The 17,831-nt window shown below is 30.0% G+C and overlaps 1 protein-coding gene across 1 annotated transcript in view; it reads right to left on the bottom strand.

Annotated features, from left to right (window-relative positions):
* LOC141399041 (uncharacterized) overlaps window positions 1–17,831 on the bottom strand; it is a 460,530-nt gene that overhangs the window by 141,196 nt on the left and 301,503 nt on the right. The window contains exon 4 of the mRNA XM_073977023.1: window positions 8,764–9,354. Coding sequence (XP_073833124.1) covers window positions 8,764–9,294 — 531 coding nt within the window. The 5' untranslated portion in view covers window positions 9,295–9,354. The remainder of the gene's footprint in view (window positions 1–8,763; window positions 9,355–17,831) is intronic.

Genomic DNA, 17,831 nt, shown 5'->3' with positions numbered 1-17,831 from the left:
AATGGTATCCCCTTTCGAGAATTATCTTGCGCTTCCACCCATACACATGGTGTCATAGGGTTTGTTTTTCAACTTTAAGTCTGTTTTTTTCAGGAAGTATAGACTTGCCCCTGAGGAAGCTTGTACCTTCGTATAGGGGACAGTGAATACAAGATGTTACAACAAAAACCATGGCGATTCGAGAGCAGGTCCTAAACTTAACTTTTCCGAAATTTTGTGTGGGAGGTACTCGAAGGAGTTTACCGATTGAGTCCATATAGGAACCTCACCTAAGTCTGGTAGAATTTCATAATGTGCAAAGTATAGACCAAATCGGTTACTCCCTTCAAGAGTTATCGTACGCACAAATTTTCCGAACATTTTCGAACTTTTGTGAGGGAGGTACCGGAAGGAGTGGACCGATATAATCCATCTTTGAACTTGAACTAAATTTGGACAAAATATTACGAAAGCCAAATTTTGGACCCAATCGGCAGATCCGTTCGAGAGTTATCTTGCGCTCCAACCACTACACACGGTGTCATAGGGTTTTTTGTAACTTTCAGGCTATTTTCTCAGGAAGTATGGACTTGCCCCTAATGAAACTTACAGCGTCGTATAGAAGACAGCGAATACAACTTGCGTAAACAAAAATCAAAGCGATTCGAGGCCAGGTCCTAAACTGAACTTTTCCGAAATTTTGTGTGGGAGGTACCCGATGGAGTGGACCGATTGAGTCCATATTGGAACCTCATCTAAGTTTGGTAGAAATTACACGATGTGCAAAGTATGGACCAAATCGGTTATTCCCTGCAACAGTTATCGTGCGCACAAATTTTGCGACAATTTTTGAACATTTGTGGGGGAGGTACCTGAAGGAGTGGACCTATATGGCCCATCTTCGAACTTCAATCGAATATGGACAAAATATTTCTATACCCAAAATTTGAACCGAATCGATTGATCCGTTCGAGAGTTATCGTGCGCACCAGCCAGACAGACAGACGGGCAGACAGACAGACGGACGGACATTGCTAGATCTACTCAAAATTGTCTGAAACGGATATCGTACAAACATACTTGGGGTCTAAAACCATTATTTCGATGAGGCACATTTTTGGTCGTATAAAAGTGTAAATACCCTCTTTAGCCTAAAGGCTGAGGGTATAAAAATATTTACAAGTGGTGTCGTAGGACAAGCTGTTCGGACTCGGCTATATAAAGTAGGTCCCATAACATTGAGCCAATATAAATCGGCGTGCACTCATTGATATGAGAGTGGTGTCCCACTTACCTTCGGGAATGTTGTGGAAACATTACGTATGTATGTATCTAATTGTTTTTAAATAAATTTTATAGCTAATTCCAAAGTAATACCCTTAAATATTCCATTGTTAAATTTTATAAAAATATATAATCTTTTATCTAAACGTGTCTTTAATTTTGTAAATATATAAAACATTAATAAATAAATCCTGGGCAAAAATAACATTTATTGCATCTAAACGTACATGAAGATGGCTATAGCTGAAGAAGAAGATAAACAAAAGGAGTAAATGTGCTACAAAACATCTTTTATTCATGAACAAGTTGTGGTGAATGTGTGGTTGCAGTGTGTAGTGGAATAATGCAACTACAATGACATATAACCAACGAGGACCATATTTTCAAACACTTTATGGGATTTTATGAGACAGACAACTATTGTGGGAACAGCAAAGAAAAACAACAACACTAACAAATCCAATGATTGTACAGGACATTTATAAGGATTTCAAGGAAAATCAAAGGAGTGCATATTCTAGGCACACAGAGACACTAAAGCAATAGATATGCAATCAAAAGAATATTTTTACACTGCAAAAAATTAGCTGTTCTTTGGTTCTTCAACTTTACATAGGAAGTTGAAGAAACTATTTAAGATTCCCAAATTCAGGAGATAATATGCCGCTGCAATGTGTTATATATGGGAGCTGTTCTTGCAAGCGGAATAATAGTTTCTAAAAGAAATGCCAAATTCCACATAAATATTTCTACATCCTATCAAAATGAAGATGTATTTATTTTTATTTTGTTTTATTTTTATTTATTATTATTTTGTTTTATTTTTATTTATTATAATTTTATTTTATTTTATTTTATTTTACTTTATTTTATTTTATTTTATTTTATTTTATTTTATTTTATTTTATTTTATTTTATTTTATTTTATTTTATTTTATTTTATTTTATTTTATTTTATTTTATTTTATTTTATTTTATTTTATTTTATTTTATTTTATTTTATTTTATTTTATTTTATTTTATTTTATTTTATTTTATTTTATTTTATTTTATTTTATTTTATTTTATTTTATTTTATTTTATTTTATTTTATTTTATTTTATTTTATTTTATTTTATTTTATTTTATTTTATTTTATTTTATTTTATTTTATTTTATTTCACTTTATTTTATTATTATTTTATTTAATTTTTTTATTTTTTTGAACTGTATTTACAATCATTGTTTTAAATTCAAAATTTTTCCTCCCCATGTACTTTGCCTGAGACCACCACTGACCAACAGACCACAAAATGCAAACAATGATGGTCGGACATTATTCATGCGATGACGTAAATACCATGGCTATGTCGTTCCTGATTTTATGCAGGAATCTGTGTTTTCTCACACACTTTTTTGTTTCTAGGAATTTTTCTTCTACTCTCTTTATCATCCAACATTCCTCCGTGATGTTGAGGATTTTTTTCTTTCTTTACCCAGCATTGCCTGCCTGCATTACCAAATACCAACAAAGTGTCAATCTCTATGGACATTAAAACATCACATTTTTCCTTAATATTCCCAAGGGTGGCGTTAGGTTGATAGAGTTAGAAAAACAGACATGGGTAAAATGCCGAAGGGCACCTGACCATTCAACAATTCAAAGATAACCAAAGGGAATGCTGTCTGTATCAATAATTATTTTTGTTTCATAAATGTTACAACATCAGGAATAAAAATAGCTGTAAGTTAGTAGAAATATGGCAGAGATTTACTATTGATCAACTTTGTATGTTGGCTTAAGCATAACCACAATTATATTCAAATGAAATTTCTAACAATCAGTTTGAAATTATTATTGGAAATTCATGGAAATTGAAATTTCTGTATAAATGAGTGCTGATTTATGGTAAATTTTTTTTGTTTCATAAATTTATATTTTGCATATGGCCTAGGAGGTTATATACTATGAGCCAAAAATAAGGTCATCCAGAAAGAAAAACTTTTGTCTTAATTTCCTGCCAAGTTATGTTGTTGTATTTTGAAATTCAACAAAAAATAATTATAAAAAAATTATCAAAGAAAATACATTAAAAAATTTAAATATTTTATATTATAATCTGTCTTTAACACCCGTTAAAGGTAGTGCGCTAACATGTGCCTCGCGTTCACCCGTAATAACGTTAAAAACTTGTGTTCGGATGTTGGGCTAGTCACCAATCCCTCCAAAAACTTACTTACTTAGGCCGAACTAAGAAAAGATATCCAATTTTCTCTGTTTAGTGCTTCGCTTTCTGCAACACCGCGCCTTGTCATCTCTTCATCCACTTGTTTGCGCCATCTATTCTTTGGCCTGCCAATTCTGCGTGCACCGCCATGCGGCCTGAATTTATACGCATTTTTAGTGGGTTCATCACCGCTCATTCTTATTATATGGCATTGCCAACGCAATCGCTGCATCTCGATACGTTTAACTATATTGATGTCGTTGTATAGCAGATACAGCTCGTGGTTCATACGACGTCGATATTCACCGTTAACTCAGATTGGTCCATAGATCGTTCGAAGAATTTTTCTCTCAAACACGCCAATCACTGCCCTATCTGCTTGCGCAAGTACCCAGGCTTCGGAACCATACATCAGCACGGGTAGCATCAGTGTTTTGTAAAGCGTTATTTTTGTTTGACTTGTTGTGGCTTTGTTTTTAAAGCGCTTACTTAAGCGAATGTAGCATCTGTTGGCCAATACAATTCTTCTTTTTATTTCACAACTGATGTCGTTTGTTGTGTGTACGGCGGTGCCGAGGTGAACGAAGTCTTTTACTACCTCAAAATTATAGGAACCAACTTCAATAGTTGGTCCGACCTTAATGGACGCATTGCGCGTCGACACCATCAACATGGTCTTCTCGCCGTTTACCGCCAGACCCACTTTAGCAGATTCTCCTTCGACCTTCATAAAGGTATCGGTTACTTCTTTTACTGATCGTCCCATGATGTCTATATCATCAGCATAAGCAAGTAACATGTGGCTATTGGTGTACATTGTGCCACTTCTTTTGACGTTTGCCTCTCCTATAATCATTTCTAGCAGGATGTTAAAGAGATCACACGAAAGGCTGTCTCCTTGCCTGAAACCTCTTTTGGTACAAAACTCTTCGGAGAGGTTCCTTCCTATTTTAACTGAAGATCTTGTTTCAGTTCATTTTACAAAGCCGAATGAGCTATGCGGGGATACCAAATTCAGAAATTGCTTGGAATACTTTTGAACGTAGCGGGCTGTCGAAGGCTGCTTTATAGTCGACAAAAAGGTGGTAGGTGTCGATCTGCATCTCTTGGGTCTTCTCTAGGATTTGCCGCAGGGTAAATATCTGGTCAATGGTGGACTTGCCAGTCTAAAGCCGCATTGGTATGGTCCAATTATTTCGTTGACCATGGGCTTTAGTCGTTCGCACAATATCCCTGACACTATCTTATAGACGATAGGGAGAAGACTTATGCTCCTCTAGTTGGAGCATAAAGTCTTATCCCCCTTCTTATGGACGGGACACAGGATGCTCAGGTTCCAATCGTCGGGTACCCGTTGGCCAATGTGGAAAATTTTTTTTAGTGGAGAAGTTTCATGATCGCTGATAACCTCAAGGGTCAAATTACAGCTAGTTCGGTAAAAAATTGTAGCTAAAATCCTCAAAATGCGGAAATCGAGGGACACCGTTATATGTGGGCTATACCAGTAAATGGCAAAAACATTGTACATAGTTAGTAGTTCCAGATTTAACTATCTCCACATTAATAAAGGCAACTAGCTGTCTCCAGTCCAAAAAAAAAGGTAAAAAAGGATCAGTCGGCTTTGCCGACAGAGATATACCCTCAGCCTGTGTGAATTGGAACACTTTGTTTTCCCAAAAAAGTATATATTTAAAGGGCTATCAAAGTTGTGGGCGTATGAACCGACAAAAATATGGATATGGATAAAAGCTCAAAAAGTTTTGTGAGGAAGGTATCGAAAGGAATGGACCGACATATACCATTTTGAAAGTGGGTCTTATTTTGGTTGTCATTCCCCTCGATAGATATCGCGACCACCTGTCGTTTCAGTTGGTCACCATACAATTCACAGGTTTTGGACCATCATCATGATATCGCTGTAAACAGAACCACTAGTTACAAATTTCCAAGGGATCCTCGCACAGACCCTTAACCGGGTTGCTCTGTTTATGAGACATCGCGCGTACTATTTTATCTCATATTTTCGAATTTTGGGGGGGTACCGGAAGGAGTGGATCTACAAGCACCACCATCAAATTTCATCTAATATTCGAAGAAATATTATGATATGCAAAGTGTGGATCAACTCAGTATTTGGTTCGAGAGTTGTCGTGCTCCCCAGCCACTACATGGTGCCATAGAGGGTTTTTACATTTTTCGGGCTGTTTTCTCAAGTATGGACTTGCCCCTGAAAAAAATTTTACCGTCGTAATCGAGGCTGCGAATGAAAGTTGCTTAAATAAAAATCAAAGTGATTCCAGAGCCGTTCTTAAAGTGAACTTATCTAAAATGCTGTGTGGGAGGTACCCGAAGGAGTGGGCAAATATAGTCCATATTCGAACTTTATATATTTGGTACATATATTTGGATGTGTAAAGTATGGACCAAACCGGTCACACCATCAAGAGTTATCATGCTCACAATTTTTCTAAACATTTTTGAACTCTTGGGGGAGGTATCTGAAGGAATGGACCGAGTTGGATTATCTTCGAGCGTAAACTATGTTTGGACAAAATATTACCAAGGCCAAATTTTGGACCGAATCGGTTAATTCGTTCGAGATTTATCGTGCGCTCCAGCCAGCAGGACAGACAGACAGACGGACGGACATGGCTAGATCGACTCCAAATTGTCTGAACACACATTTCGTCCAAACATACTTGGGGTCTAAAACTATTATTTCGATGAGGCACATTTTCATCGTGTCAAAGTGTATATACCCTCTTTAGCATAGAGGCAGAGAGTATAAAAAATCAAATTGATAACGCAAAGTAGCAAAGGTACGTACCCTAGTAAACGTAATATATAAATAGACAGCGGAATTTTATGCAATCACTATTTTTGGTCCGATTCATGTCAAGTTTTGGGACTGGGCATATTTTGGATTCTGATTAAATTGCAATCGATACATATGACATATGCAAAATTATGCAAAATGCATAAATTTTTGCATATGCAAAATTTTAATAATTAGTACAAAAATGTTTGTATGTACAATTTTTCTGTTTTTAAAGTATTTTCAGACAATTCAATAAAATAAAGAAATGTATAACCACAGCCTCAACTGAAAATCGGTATCGTTCTATGGGGGCTATATGAATGCTTAAACCTAAACCGACAAATTTTAGGTGGAAAGTTGTTTACGCCCAAGGAAGACTTAATACCACATTTCAGCCATTTTGGCGGGATATTGAGGCCACAACCTTCAAAAAACCGGTAATCGGGAGGCACCGTAATATGGGGGCTATATGAAGACGTGGACCTATACCGACAAATTTCAGGTGGAAAGTTTTATATCCCCAAGGAAGACTTAATACTAAATTTCAGCCATTTTGGAGGGATATTGAGGCCACAACCTTCAAAATACGGAAAATCAGGATGTACCGTTCTACGGGGGCTATATGAAGACGTGGACCCATATCGCGAAATTTCAGGTGGACTATTTTATACCCCCAAAGAAGACTTAATACCAAATTTCCACAACCTTCAGAATACCAGAAATCTGGAGGTACCGTTCTATGGGGGCTATATGAAGACGTGGACCCATATCGCGAAATTTCAGGTGGAAAGTTTTATACCCCCATGGAAGACTTAATACCAAATTTCAGCCATTTTGGAGGGATATTGAGGCCACAACCTTCAGAATACCAGAAATCTGGAGGTACCGTTCTATGGGGGCTATATGAAGACGTGGACCCATATCGCGAAATTTCAGGAGGAATGATTTATACCAAATTTTAGCAATTTCGGTGGGGATATTGAGGCCACAACCTACTAAATACTAGAAATCCGGAGGTACCGTTCTATGGGGGCTATATGAAGACGTGGACCTATACCGACAAATTTCAGGTGGAAAGTTGTATACCCCCAAGGAAGACTTAGTACCAAATTTTAGCCATTTTGGAGGGATATTGAGGCCACAACCTTCAAAATACCACAATGAAGGCGTGGACCCATATCGCGAATTTTCAGGTGGAACGTTTTATACCCCCAACGAAGACTAAATACCAAATTTCAGTCATTTCGGTGGGATATTGAGGCTACAATTTTCAAAATACCGAAAATCAGTATGTACCGTTCTATGGGGGCTATATGAAGACGTGGACCTATACTGACAAATTTGAGGTGGAAAGTTTTATACTCCCAACGAAGACTTTATACAAAACGTCAGCCTTTAAAATATCGGAAATCGGGAGGTGCCGTTCTATGGGGGCTATATGAAGACGTGGAACTATGCGGACAAATTTCTGGTGTAAAGTTTCATACCAATTAGTTTTTCTGGTCTGCAAAACTAGGGATAATTCCTTACATAGTTGATAAAACAACAGAAAATACAAGAAAAAGATTTTTCAAACTGGACCAATATTAAAAAAGTTATGAGTAATTCGTCTAATTCCTTAAATAGCTGATACAACAACAAAAAATACAAGAACAAGATTTTTCAAATTGGACCAATATTAAAGAAGTTATGAGTATTTCATTGCATATCATCTTGAATATGGACTATATTGGTTCAACTTAATGAAAGTGTTCCTTGGGGCCCCCATTAAAACGGTGCACTTTATTTTTTGGAGGAAGTCTACATATCCCAAAATATGGAATACCTAGTATAAAGTCTCAAAATTTTACGTTTAGGTCAGAATTGGAGATTTTGGGGTTACCAACCAAAAACAATTAAATTAAAAATTTAATAACGCTGTTTCTATCCGTAAGTCCAAGAGAATTGTCTCCTTTTTTACTGGTTAAAACTTATTATTAAACATAATCTGTGATATTTTCAACCAAATACACAAGCTGTGTTGTAAACCTAAACTTTGTGGTTAATTTATAAATGTACTACAAATTGCTGGTTTAACTACATTTTCAAACATCCCGCCAACATGTCAAAATTCCTATTTGTTGTTTTCCTCTCACATTAAATAATACCCGACAGCGAGATAATGCACTTAATATTCTGGAAACACTACAAAACCATTGGACGTTAATATAATTAATGTTGCTAATATTTATGGCTCATATCTCGCTACATGATGGTGGCTCATGCAAGCACAGCACAGCATTGAATAAATAAAAAACAACATGCAGATAAACGAATACAACGCTTCAATGGAGCCGCTTTACTCACGTCCCAAAAACGAAAATAAAAAAACATAATCATAAAAAATGTTTCTCCTCTTCGTTCACTGCATCCTTTTGTTCATTCACTCACTCTCGCACACGGATTATCATTTAACGAGCATCTTAATTAACTTACCTGCAACATGGGCAAGAAAAAACACAAAAACTGTCCAAATATCCAGTTTTGTATTAACATCACCATCAGCGATATGGGCAGGACGATGGCACACTGGACAAAATGGCAAAATGCCAAATTGATAATGAACGCATGGGTTACATCCCGATAGAGACGATGGTAGACAATGTACGCTATAATTGCCACATTCATTACAATGCCCAACATGGCCAGTATGGCATATTGAATCAAAAATATCCAATAGAAGTTGGCAATGCTGGCCTTCAGGATGGGACCATTTAAACGATCCATGGCCTCGGTGTCATTTATGGCACCAACCAAGAAATGGGCAATAATCATCAGATATTTGTCCGGTACATCTTTGAATTTCGCTTCAACATCGGCAATATCCATTTTTTGTTTGCTCGTACTGGCAGCCACGTGATAATCAAAGGACTCGTTGTTGTCAGCCATTGCGGATGACGTGTGGCCTAGCGGCGATATTTGATGTGATTGCTGTTGGTGGTGTTGTTCCAGTAAGCCAGGTGTCATGTTGCTATCGTAGCCGCCGTGGTTGTCGTAGTCGTTTTGGTGGCAACCTGACTTGTTACTCTGTAAAGAAGAGAAGGAGAAGAGAAACGAAAATTAGAACAACTGATTGAAGCAGAGCGAAGCAATTAAATTTAATTAATGTTGTAATCAGACAGGCCTCCACACAAAAAACGACGTGAGGTAATCAAATGGCACAATCATAGCTTACTTATAATGGATGGGTAATTGGCAAAAGGGTAAGAGAAGGAGATAGAGGACATTATTTTAAAATTGCTTTATAATTTGTACATTTTTCATTTGGATTCTTTTAATAGAATGTAAACCATAAAATTAAGTGGTTTTTTGGGAACGGGTTGAGTTAAATTATCAGGGAACATTTTGAATTCTCAAATGGAATGGAAACATGGAAGGGTTAAAAATATAATTTATAATGGCTTAAAATTAATTATAATAATTTCTTTAATAGTTAATTGCACGTCCTAAAATAAAAATCTTTAAAAAATCCACGTTGTAAAATAAAAATCTTTAAAAAATCCACGTTGTAAAATAAAAATCTTTAAAAAATCCACGTTGTAAAATAAAAATCTTTAAAAAATCCACGTTGTAAAATAAAAATCTTTAAAAAATCCACGTTGTAAAATAAAAATCTTTAAAAAATCCACGTTGAAAAATAAAAATCTTTAAAAAATCCACGTTGTAAAATAAAAATCTTTAAAAAATCCACGTTGAAAAATAAAAATCTTTAAAAAATACACGTTGTAAAATAAAAATATTTAAAAAATCCACGTTGAAAAATAAAAATTTTTAAAAAATCCACGTTGTAAAATAAAAATATTTAAAAAATCCACGTTGAAAAATAAAAATATTTAAAAAATCCACGTTGAAAAATAAAAATTTTTAAAAAATCCATGTTGTAAAATAAAAATCTTTAAAAAATCCATGTTGTAAAATAAAAATCTTTAAAAAATCCATGTTGTAAAATAAAATTCTTTAAAAAATCCATGTTGTAAAATAAAAATCTTTAAAACATCCACGTTGTAAAATAAAAATCTTTAAAAAATCCACGTTGTAAAATAAAAATCTTTAAAAACTCCACGTTGTAAAATAAAAATCTTTAAAAAAATTCACGTTGTAAAATAAAAATCTTTAAAAAATCCACGTTGTAAAATAAAAATCTTTAAAAACTCCACGTTGTAAAATAAAAATCTTTAAAAACTCCACGTTGTAAAATAAAAATCTTTAAAAACTCCACGTTTTAAAATAAAAATCTTTAAAAAATCCACGTTGTAAAATAAAAATCTTTAAAAAATCCACGTTGTAAAATAAAAATCTTTAAAAAAATCCACGTTGTAAAATAAAAATCTTTAAAAAAATCCACGTTGTAAAATAAAAATCTTTAAAAAATCCACGTTGTAAAATAAAAATCTTTAAAAACTCCACGTTGTAAAATAAAAATCTTTAAAAAATCCACGTTGTAAAATAAAAATCTTTAAAAAATCCACGTTGTAAAATAAAAATTTTTAAAAACTCCACGTTGTAAAATAAAAATCTTTAAAAAAAATCCACGTTGTAAAATAAAAATCTTTAAAAACTCCACGTTGTAAAATAAAAATCTTTAAAAACTCCACGTTGTAAAATAAAAATCTTTAAAAAATCCACGTTGTAAAATAAAAATCTTTAAAAACTCCACGTTGTAAAATAAAAATCTTTAAAAAATCCACGTTGTAAAATAAAAATCTTTAAAAACTCCACGTTTTAAAATAAAAATCTTTAAAAAATCCACGTTGTAAAATAAAAATCTTTAAAAAATCCACGTTGTAAAATAAAAATCTTTAAAAACTCCACGTTGTAAAATAAAAATCTTTAAAATAAAAATCTTTAAAAAATCCACGTTGTAAAATAAAAATCTTTCAAAAATCCACGTTGTAAAATAAAAATCTTTAGAAAATCCGCGTTGTAAAATAAAAATCTTTAGAAAATCCACGTTGTAAAATAAAAATCTTTAGAAAATCCACGTTGTAAAATAAAAATCTTTAAAAAATCCACGTTGTAAAATAAAAATCTTAAAAAAATCCACGTTGTAAAATAAAAATCTTTAAAAAATCCACGTTGTAAAATAAAAATCTTAAAAAAATCCACGTTGTAAAATAAAAATCTTTAAAAAATCCACGTTGTAAAATAAAAATCTTTAAAAAATCCACGTTGTAAAATAAAAATTTTTAAAAACTCCACGTTGTAAAATAAAAATCTTTAAAAAAATCCACGTTGTAAAATAAAAATCTTTAAAAACTCCACGTTGTAAAATAAAAATCTTTAAAAACTCCACGTTGTAAAATAAAAATCTTTAAAAAATCCACGTTGTAAAATAAAAATCTTTAAAAACTCCACGTTTTAAAATAAAAATCTTTAAAAAATCCACGTTGTAAAATAAAAATCTTTAAAAAATCCACGTTGTAAAATAAAAATCTTTAAAAACTCCACGTTGTAAAATAAAAATCTTTAAAATAAAAATCTTTAAAAAATCCACGTTGTAAAATAAAAATCTTTCAAAAATCCACGTTGTAAAATAAAAATCTTTAGAAAATCCACGTTGTAAAATAAAAATCTTTAGAAAATCCACGTTGTAAAATAAAAATCTTTAGAAAATCCACGTTGTAAAATAAAAATCTTTAAAAAATCCACGTTGTAAAATAAAAATCTTAAAAAAATCCACGTTGTAAAATAAAAATCTTTAAAAAATCCACGTTGTAAAATAAAAATCTTAAAAAAATCCACGTTGTAAAATAAAAATCTTTAAAAAATCCACGTTGTAAAATAAAAATCTTAAAAAAATCCACGTTGTAAAATAAAAATCTTTAAAAAATCCACGTTGTAAAATAAAAATCTTTAAAAAATCCACGTTGTAAAATAAAAATCTTTAGAAAATCCACGTTGTAAAATAAAAATCTTTAAAAAATCCACGTTGTAAAATAAAAATCTTTAAAAAATCCACGTTGTAGAATAAAAATCTTTAAAAAATCCACGTTGTAAAATAAAAATCTTAAAAAAATCCACGTTGTAAAATAAAAATCTTTAAAAAATCCACGTTGTAAAATAAAAATCTTTAAAAAATCCACGTTGTAAAATAAAAATCTTTAGAAAATCCACGTTGTAAAATAAAAATCTTTAAAAAATTCACGTTGTAAAATAAAAATCTTTAAAAAATCCACGTTGTAAAATAAAAATCTTTAAAAAATTCACGTTGTAAAATAAAAATCTTTCAAAAATCCACGTTGTAAAATAAAAATCTTTAGAAAATCCACGTTGTAAAATAAAAATCTTTAGAAAATCCACGTTGTAAAATAAAAATCTTTAGAAAATCCACGTTGTAAAATAAAAATCTTTAAAAAATCCACGTTGTAAAATAAAAATCTTTAAAAAATTCACGTTGTAAAATAAAAATCTTTAGAAAATCCACGTTGTAAAATAAAAATCTTTAAAAAATCCACGTTGTAAAATAAAAATCTTTAAAAAATCCACGTTGTAAAATAAAAATCTTTAAAAAATCCACGTTGTAAAATAAAAATCTTTAAAAAATCCACGTTGTAAAATAAAAATCTTTAAAAAATCCACGTTGTTAAAATAAAAATCTTTAAAAAATCCACGTTGTAAAATAAAAATCTTTAAAAAATCCACGTTGTAAAATAAAAATCTTTAAAAATCCACGTTGTAAAATAAAAATCTTTAAAAAATCCACGTTGTAAAATAAAAATCTTTAAAAATCCACGTTGTAAAATAAAAATCTTTAAAAAATCCACGTTGTAAAATAAAAATCTTTAAAAAATCCACGTTGTAAATAAAAATCTTAAAAAATCCACGTTGTAAAATAAAAATCTTTAAAAAATCCACGTTGTAAAATAAAAATCTTTAAAAAATCCACGTTGTAAATAAAAAATCTTTAAAAAATCCACGTTGTAAAATAAAAATCTTTAAAAAATCCACGTTGTAAAATAAAAATCTTTAAAAATCCACGTTGTAAAATAAAATCTTTAAAAAATCCACGTTGTAAAATAAAAATCTTTAAAAAATCCACGTTGTAAAAATAAAAATCTTTAAAAATCCACGTTGTAAAATAAAAATCTTTAAAAATCCACGTTGTAAAATAAAAATCTTTAAAAAATCCACGTTGTAAAATAAAAATCTTTAAAAAATCCACGTTGTAAAATAAAAATCTTTAAAAAATCCACGTTGTAAAATAAAAATCTTTAAAAAATCCACGTTGTAAAATAAAAATCTTTAAAAAATCCACGTTGTAAAATAAAAATCTTTAAAAAATCCACGTTGTAAAATAAAAATCTTTAAAAAATCCACGTTGTAAAATAAAAATCTTTAAAAAATCCACGTTGTAAAATAAAAATCTTTAAAAAATCCACGTTGTAAAATAAAAATCTTTAAAAAATCCACGTTGTAAAATAAAAATCTTTAAAAATCCACGTTGTAAAATAAAAATCTTTAAAAAATCCACGTTGTAAAATAAAAATCTTTAAAAATCCACGTTGTAAAATAAAAATCTTTAAAAAATCCACGTTGTAAAATAAAAATCTTTAAAAAATCCACGTTGTAAAATAAAAATCTTTAAAAAATAACAACCTCACAGGCAACTGTGTTGGTGTTCTTTTCAACTCACAGAATTCGAAGAATTCTTAGTTGATACGTGCTGACATGTTGCAAATATTTTGATTTGGTGTTTCTTTGGAAAAGCCGAAAAGTGAGTGTGATTCTCATTCATATGAGAATACTAGACACTTAAAGAGTTCGGTTTTTCGCTAAAAAGGCATCATTTCAAAAACTGAGAAGCCAATTGATAATTCCTTCGCCGGGATGAAATCATGATATTGGTAGCGATCAGTAAAATTTTTGCAACACTGTCAGTTCGTTTTGAAAAACATTACTCTCTGTAATAGAGGGTAATAAATGAAGTTGAGCCAATGGGGGAATACTCCACTCAAACAATCGAAAATGAGATTGAACTTCAACAATAAACAAAACAAACAAAAAACAGCCGAGGCACGGGCGAATGAATGGAGCTTTGTTAAAAACAAAAAAAACAAAATTCCAATAACAACCTCACAGGCAACTGTGTTGGTGTTCTTTTCAACTCACAGAATCGAAGAATTCTTAGTTGATACGTGCTGACATGTTGCAAAATATTTTGATTTTGGTGTTTCTTTGGAAAAGCCGAAAGTGAGTGTGATTCTCATTCATATGAGAATACTAGACACTTAAAGAGTTCGGTTTTTCGCTAAAAAGGCATCATTTCAAAACTGAGAAGCCAATGATAATTCCCTTCGCCGGGATGAAATCATGATATTGGTAGCGATCAGTAAAATTTTGCAACACTGTCAGTTCGTTTTGAAAAACATTACTCTCTGTAATAGAGGGTAATAAATGAAGTTGAGCCAATGGGGGAATACTCCACTCAAACAATCGAAAATGAGATTGAACTTCAACAATAAACAAAACAAACAAAAAACAGCCGAGGCACGGGCGAATGAATGGAGCTTTGTTAAAAAACAAAAAAAAAACAAAATTCCAATAACAACCTCACAGGCAACTGTGTTGGTGTTCTTTTCAACTCACAGAATTCGAAGAATTCTTAGTTGATACGTGCTGACATGTTGCAAAATATTTTGATTTTGGTGTTTCTTTGGAAAAGCCGAAAAGTGAGTGTGATTCTCATTCATGATGAGAATACTAGACACTTAAAGAGTTCGGTTTTTCGCTAAAAGGCATCATTTCAAAAACTGAGAAGCCAATTGATAATTCCCTTCGCCGGGATGAAATCATGATATTGGTAGCGATCAGTAAAATTTTGCAACACTGTCAGTTCGTTTTGAAAAACATTACTCTCTGTAATAGAGGGTAATAAATGAAGTTGAGCCAATGGGGGAATACTCCACTCAAACAATCGAAAATGAGATTGAACTTCACAATAAACAAAACAAACATTTAAAAAATCCACGTTGTAAAATAAAAATCTTAAAAAATCCACGTTGTAAAATAAAAATCTTTAAAAAATCCACGTTGTAAAATAAAAATCTTTAAAAAATCCACGTTGTAAAATAAAAATCTTTAAAAAATCCACGTTGTAATATAGAAATCTTTAAAAAATCCACGTTGTAAAATAAAAATCTTTAAAAAATCCACGTTGTAAAATAAAAATCTTTAAAAAATCCACGTTGTAAAATAAAAATCTTTAAAAAAATCCACGTTGTAAAATAAAAATCTTTTAAAAAATCCACGTTGTAAAATAAAAATCTTAAAAAAATCCACGTTGTAAAATAAAAATCTTTAAAAAATCCACGTTGTAAAATAAAAATTCTTTAAAAAATCCACGTTGTAATATAGAAAATCTTTAAAAAATCCACGTTGTAAAATAAAAATCTTTAAAAAATCCACGTTGTAAAATAAAAATCTTTAAAAAAATCCACGTTGTAAAATAAAAATCTTTAAAAAATCCACGTTGTAATATAGAAATCTTTAAAAAATCCACGTTGTAAAAATAAAAATCTTTAAAAAATCCACGTTGTAAAATAAAAATCTTTAAAAAATCCACGTTGTAAAATAAAAATCTTAAAAAAATCCACGTTGTAAAATAAAAATCTTTAAAAAATCCACGTTGTAAAATAAAAATCTTTAAAAATCCACGTTGTAAAATAAAAATCTTTAAAAAATCCACGTTGTAAAATAAAAATCTTTAAAAAATCCACGTTGTAAAATAAAAATCTTTAAAAAATCCACGTTGTAAAATAAAAATCTTTAAAAAATCCACGTTGTAAAATAAAAATCTTTAAAAAATCCACGTTGTAAAATAAAAATCTTTAAAAAATCCACGTTGTAAAATAAAAATCTTTAAAAATCCACGTTGTAAAATAAAAATCTTTAAAAAAATCCCGTTGTAAAATAAAAATCTTTAAAAAATCCACGTTGTAAAATTAAAAATCTTTAAAAAATCCACGTTGTAAAATAAAAATCTTTAAAAAATCCACGTTGTAAAATAAAAATCTTTAAAAAATCCACGTTGTAAAATAAAAATCTTTAAAAAATCCACGTTGTAAAATAAAAATCTTTAAAAATCCACGTTGTAAAATAAAAATCTTTAAAAAATCCACGTTGTAAAATAAAAATCTTTAAAAAATCCACGTTGTAAAATAAAAATCTTTAAAAAAATCCACGTTGTAAAATAAAAATCTTAAAAAAATCCACGTTGTAAAATAAAAATCTTTAAAAAATCCACGTTGTAAAATAAAAATCTTTAAAAAATCCACGTTGTAATATAGAAATCTTTAAAAAAATCCACGTTGTAAAATAAAAATCTTTAAAAAATCACGTTGTAAAATAAAAATCTTTAAAAAATCCACGTTGTAAAAATAAAAATCTTTAAAAAATCCACGTTGTAATATAGAAATCTTTAAAAAATCCACGTTGTAAAATAAAAATCTTTAAAAAATCACGTTGTAAAATAAAATCTTAAAAAAATCACGTTGTAAATAAAAATCTTTAAAAAATCACGTTGTAAAATAAAAATCTTTAAAAAATCCACGTTGTAAAATAAAAATCTTTAAAAAATCCACGTTGTAAAATAAAAATCTTTAAAAATCCACGTTGTAAAATAAAAATCTTTAAAAAATCCACGTTGTAAAATAAAAATCTTTAAAAAATCCACGTTGTAAAATAAAAATCTTTAAAAAAATCCACGTTGTAAAATAAAAATCTTTAAAAAATCCACGTTGTAAAATAAAAATCTTTAAAAAATCCACGTTGTAAAATAAAAATCTTTAAAAAATCCACGTTGTAAAATAAAAATCTTTAAAAAATCCACGTTGTAAAATAAAAATTCCTTTAAAAAATCCACGTTGTAAAATAAAAATCTTTAAAAAATCCACGTTGTAAAATAAAAATCTTTAAAAATCCACGTTGTAAAATAAAAATCTTTAAAAAATCCACGTTGTAAAATAAAAATCTTTAAAAAATCCACGTTGTAAAATAAAAATCTTAAAAAATCCACGTTGTAAAATAAAAATCTTTAAAAAATCACGTTGTAAAATAAAAATCTTTAAAAAATCCACGTTGTAATATAGAAATCTTTAAAAAATCCACGTTGTAAAATAAAAATCTTTAAAAAATCCACGTTGTAAAATAAAAATCTTTAAAAAATCCACGTTGTAAAATAAAAATCTTTAAAAAATCCACGTTGTAAAATAAAAATCTTTAAAAAATCACGTTGTAAAATAAAAATCTTTAAAAAATCCACGTTGTAAAATAAAAATCTTTAAAAAATCCACGTTGTAAAATAAAAATCTTTAAAAAAATCCACGTTTGTAAAATAAAAATCTTAAAAAAATCCACGTTGTAAAATAAAAATCTTTAAAAATCCACGTTGTAAAATAAAAATCTTTAAAAAATCCACGTTGTAATATAGAAATCTTTAAAAAATCCACGTTGTAAAATAAAAATCTTTAAAAAATCCACGTTGTAAAATAAAAATCTTTAAAAAA

Source organism: Musca autumnalis, unplaced genomic scaffold, assembly GCF_047663935.1.
Source record: "Musca autumnalis isolate F117 unplaced genomic scaffold, ASM4766393v1 scaffold_3, whole genome shotgun sequence".
NCBI lineage: Eukaryota > Metazoa > Arthropoda > Insecta > Diptera > Muscidae > Musca > Musca autumnalis.
This window is presented reverse-complemented; position numbering and strand designations above follow the sequence as displayed.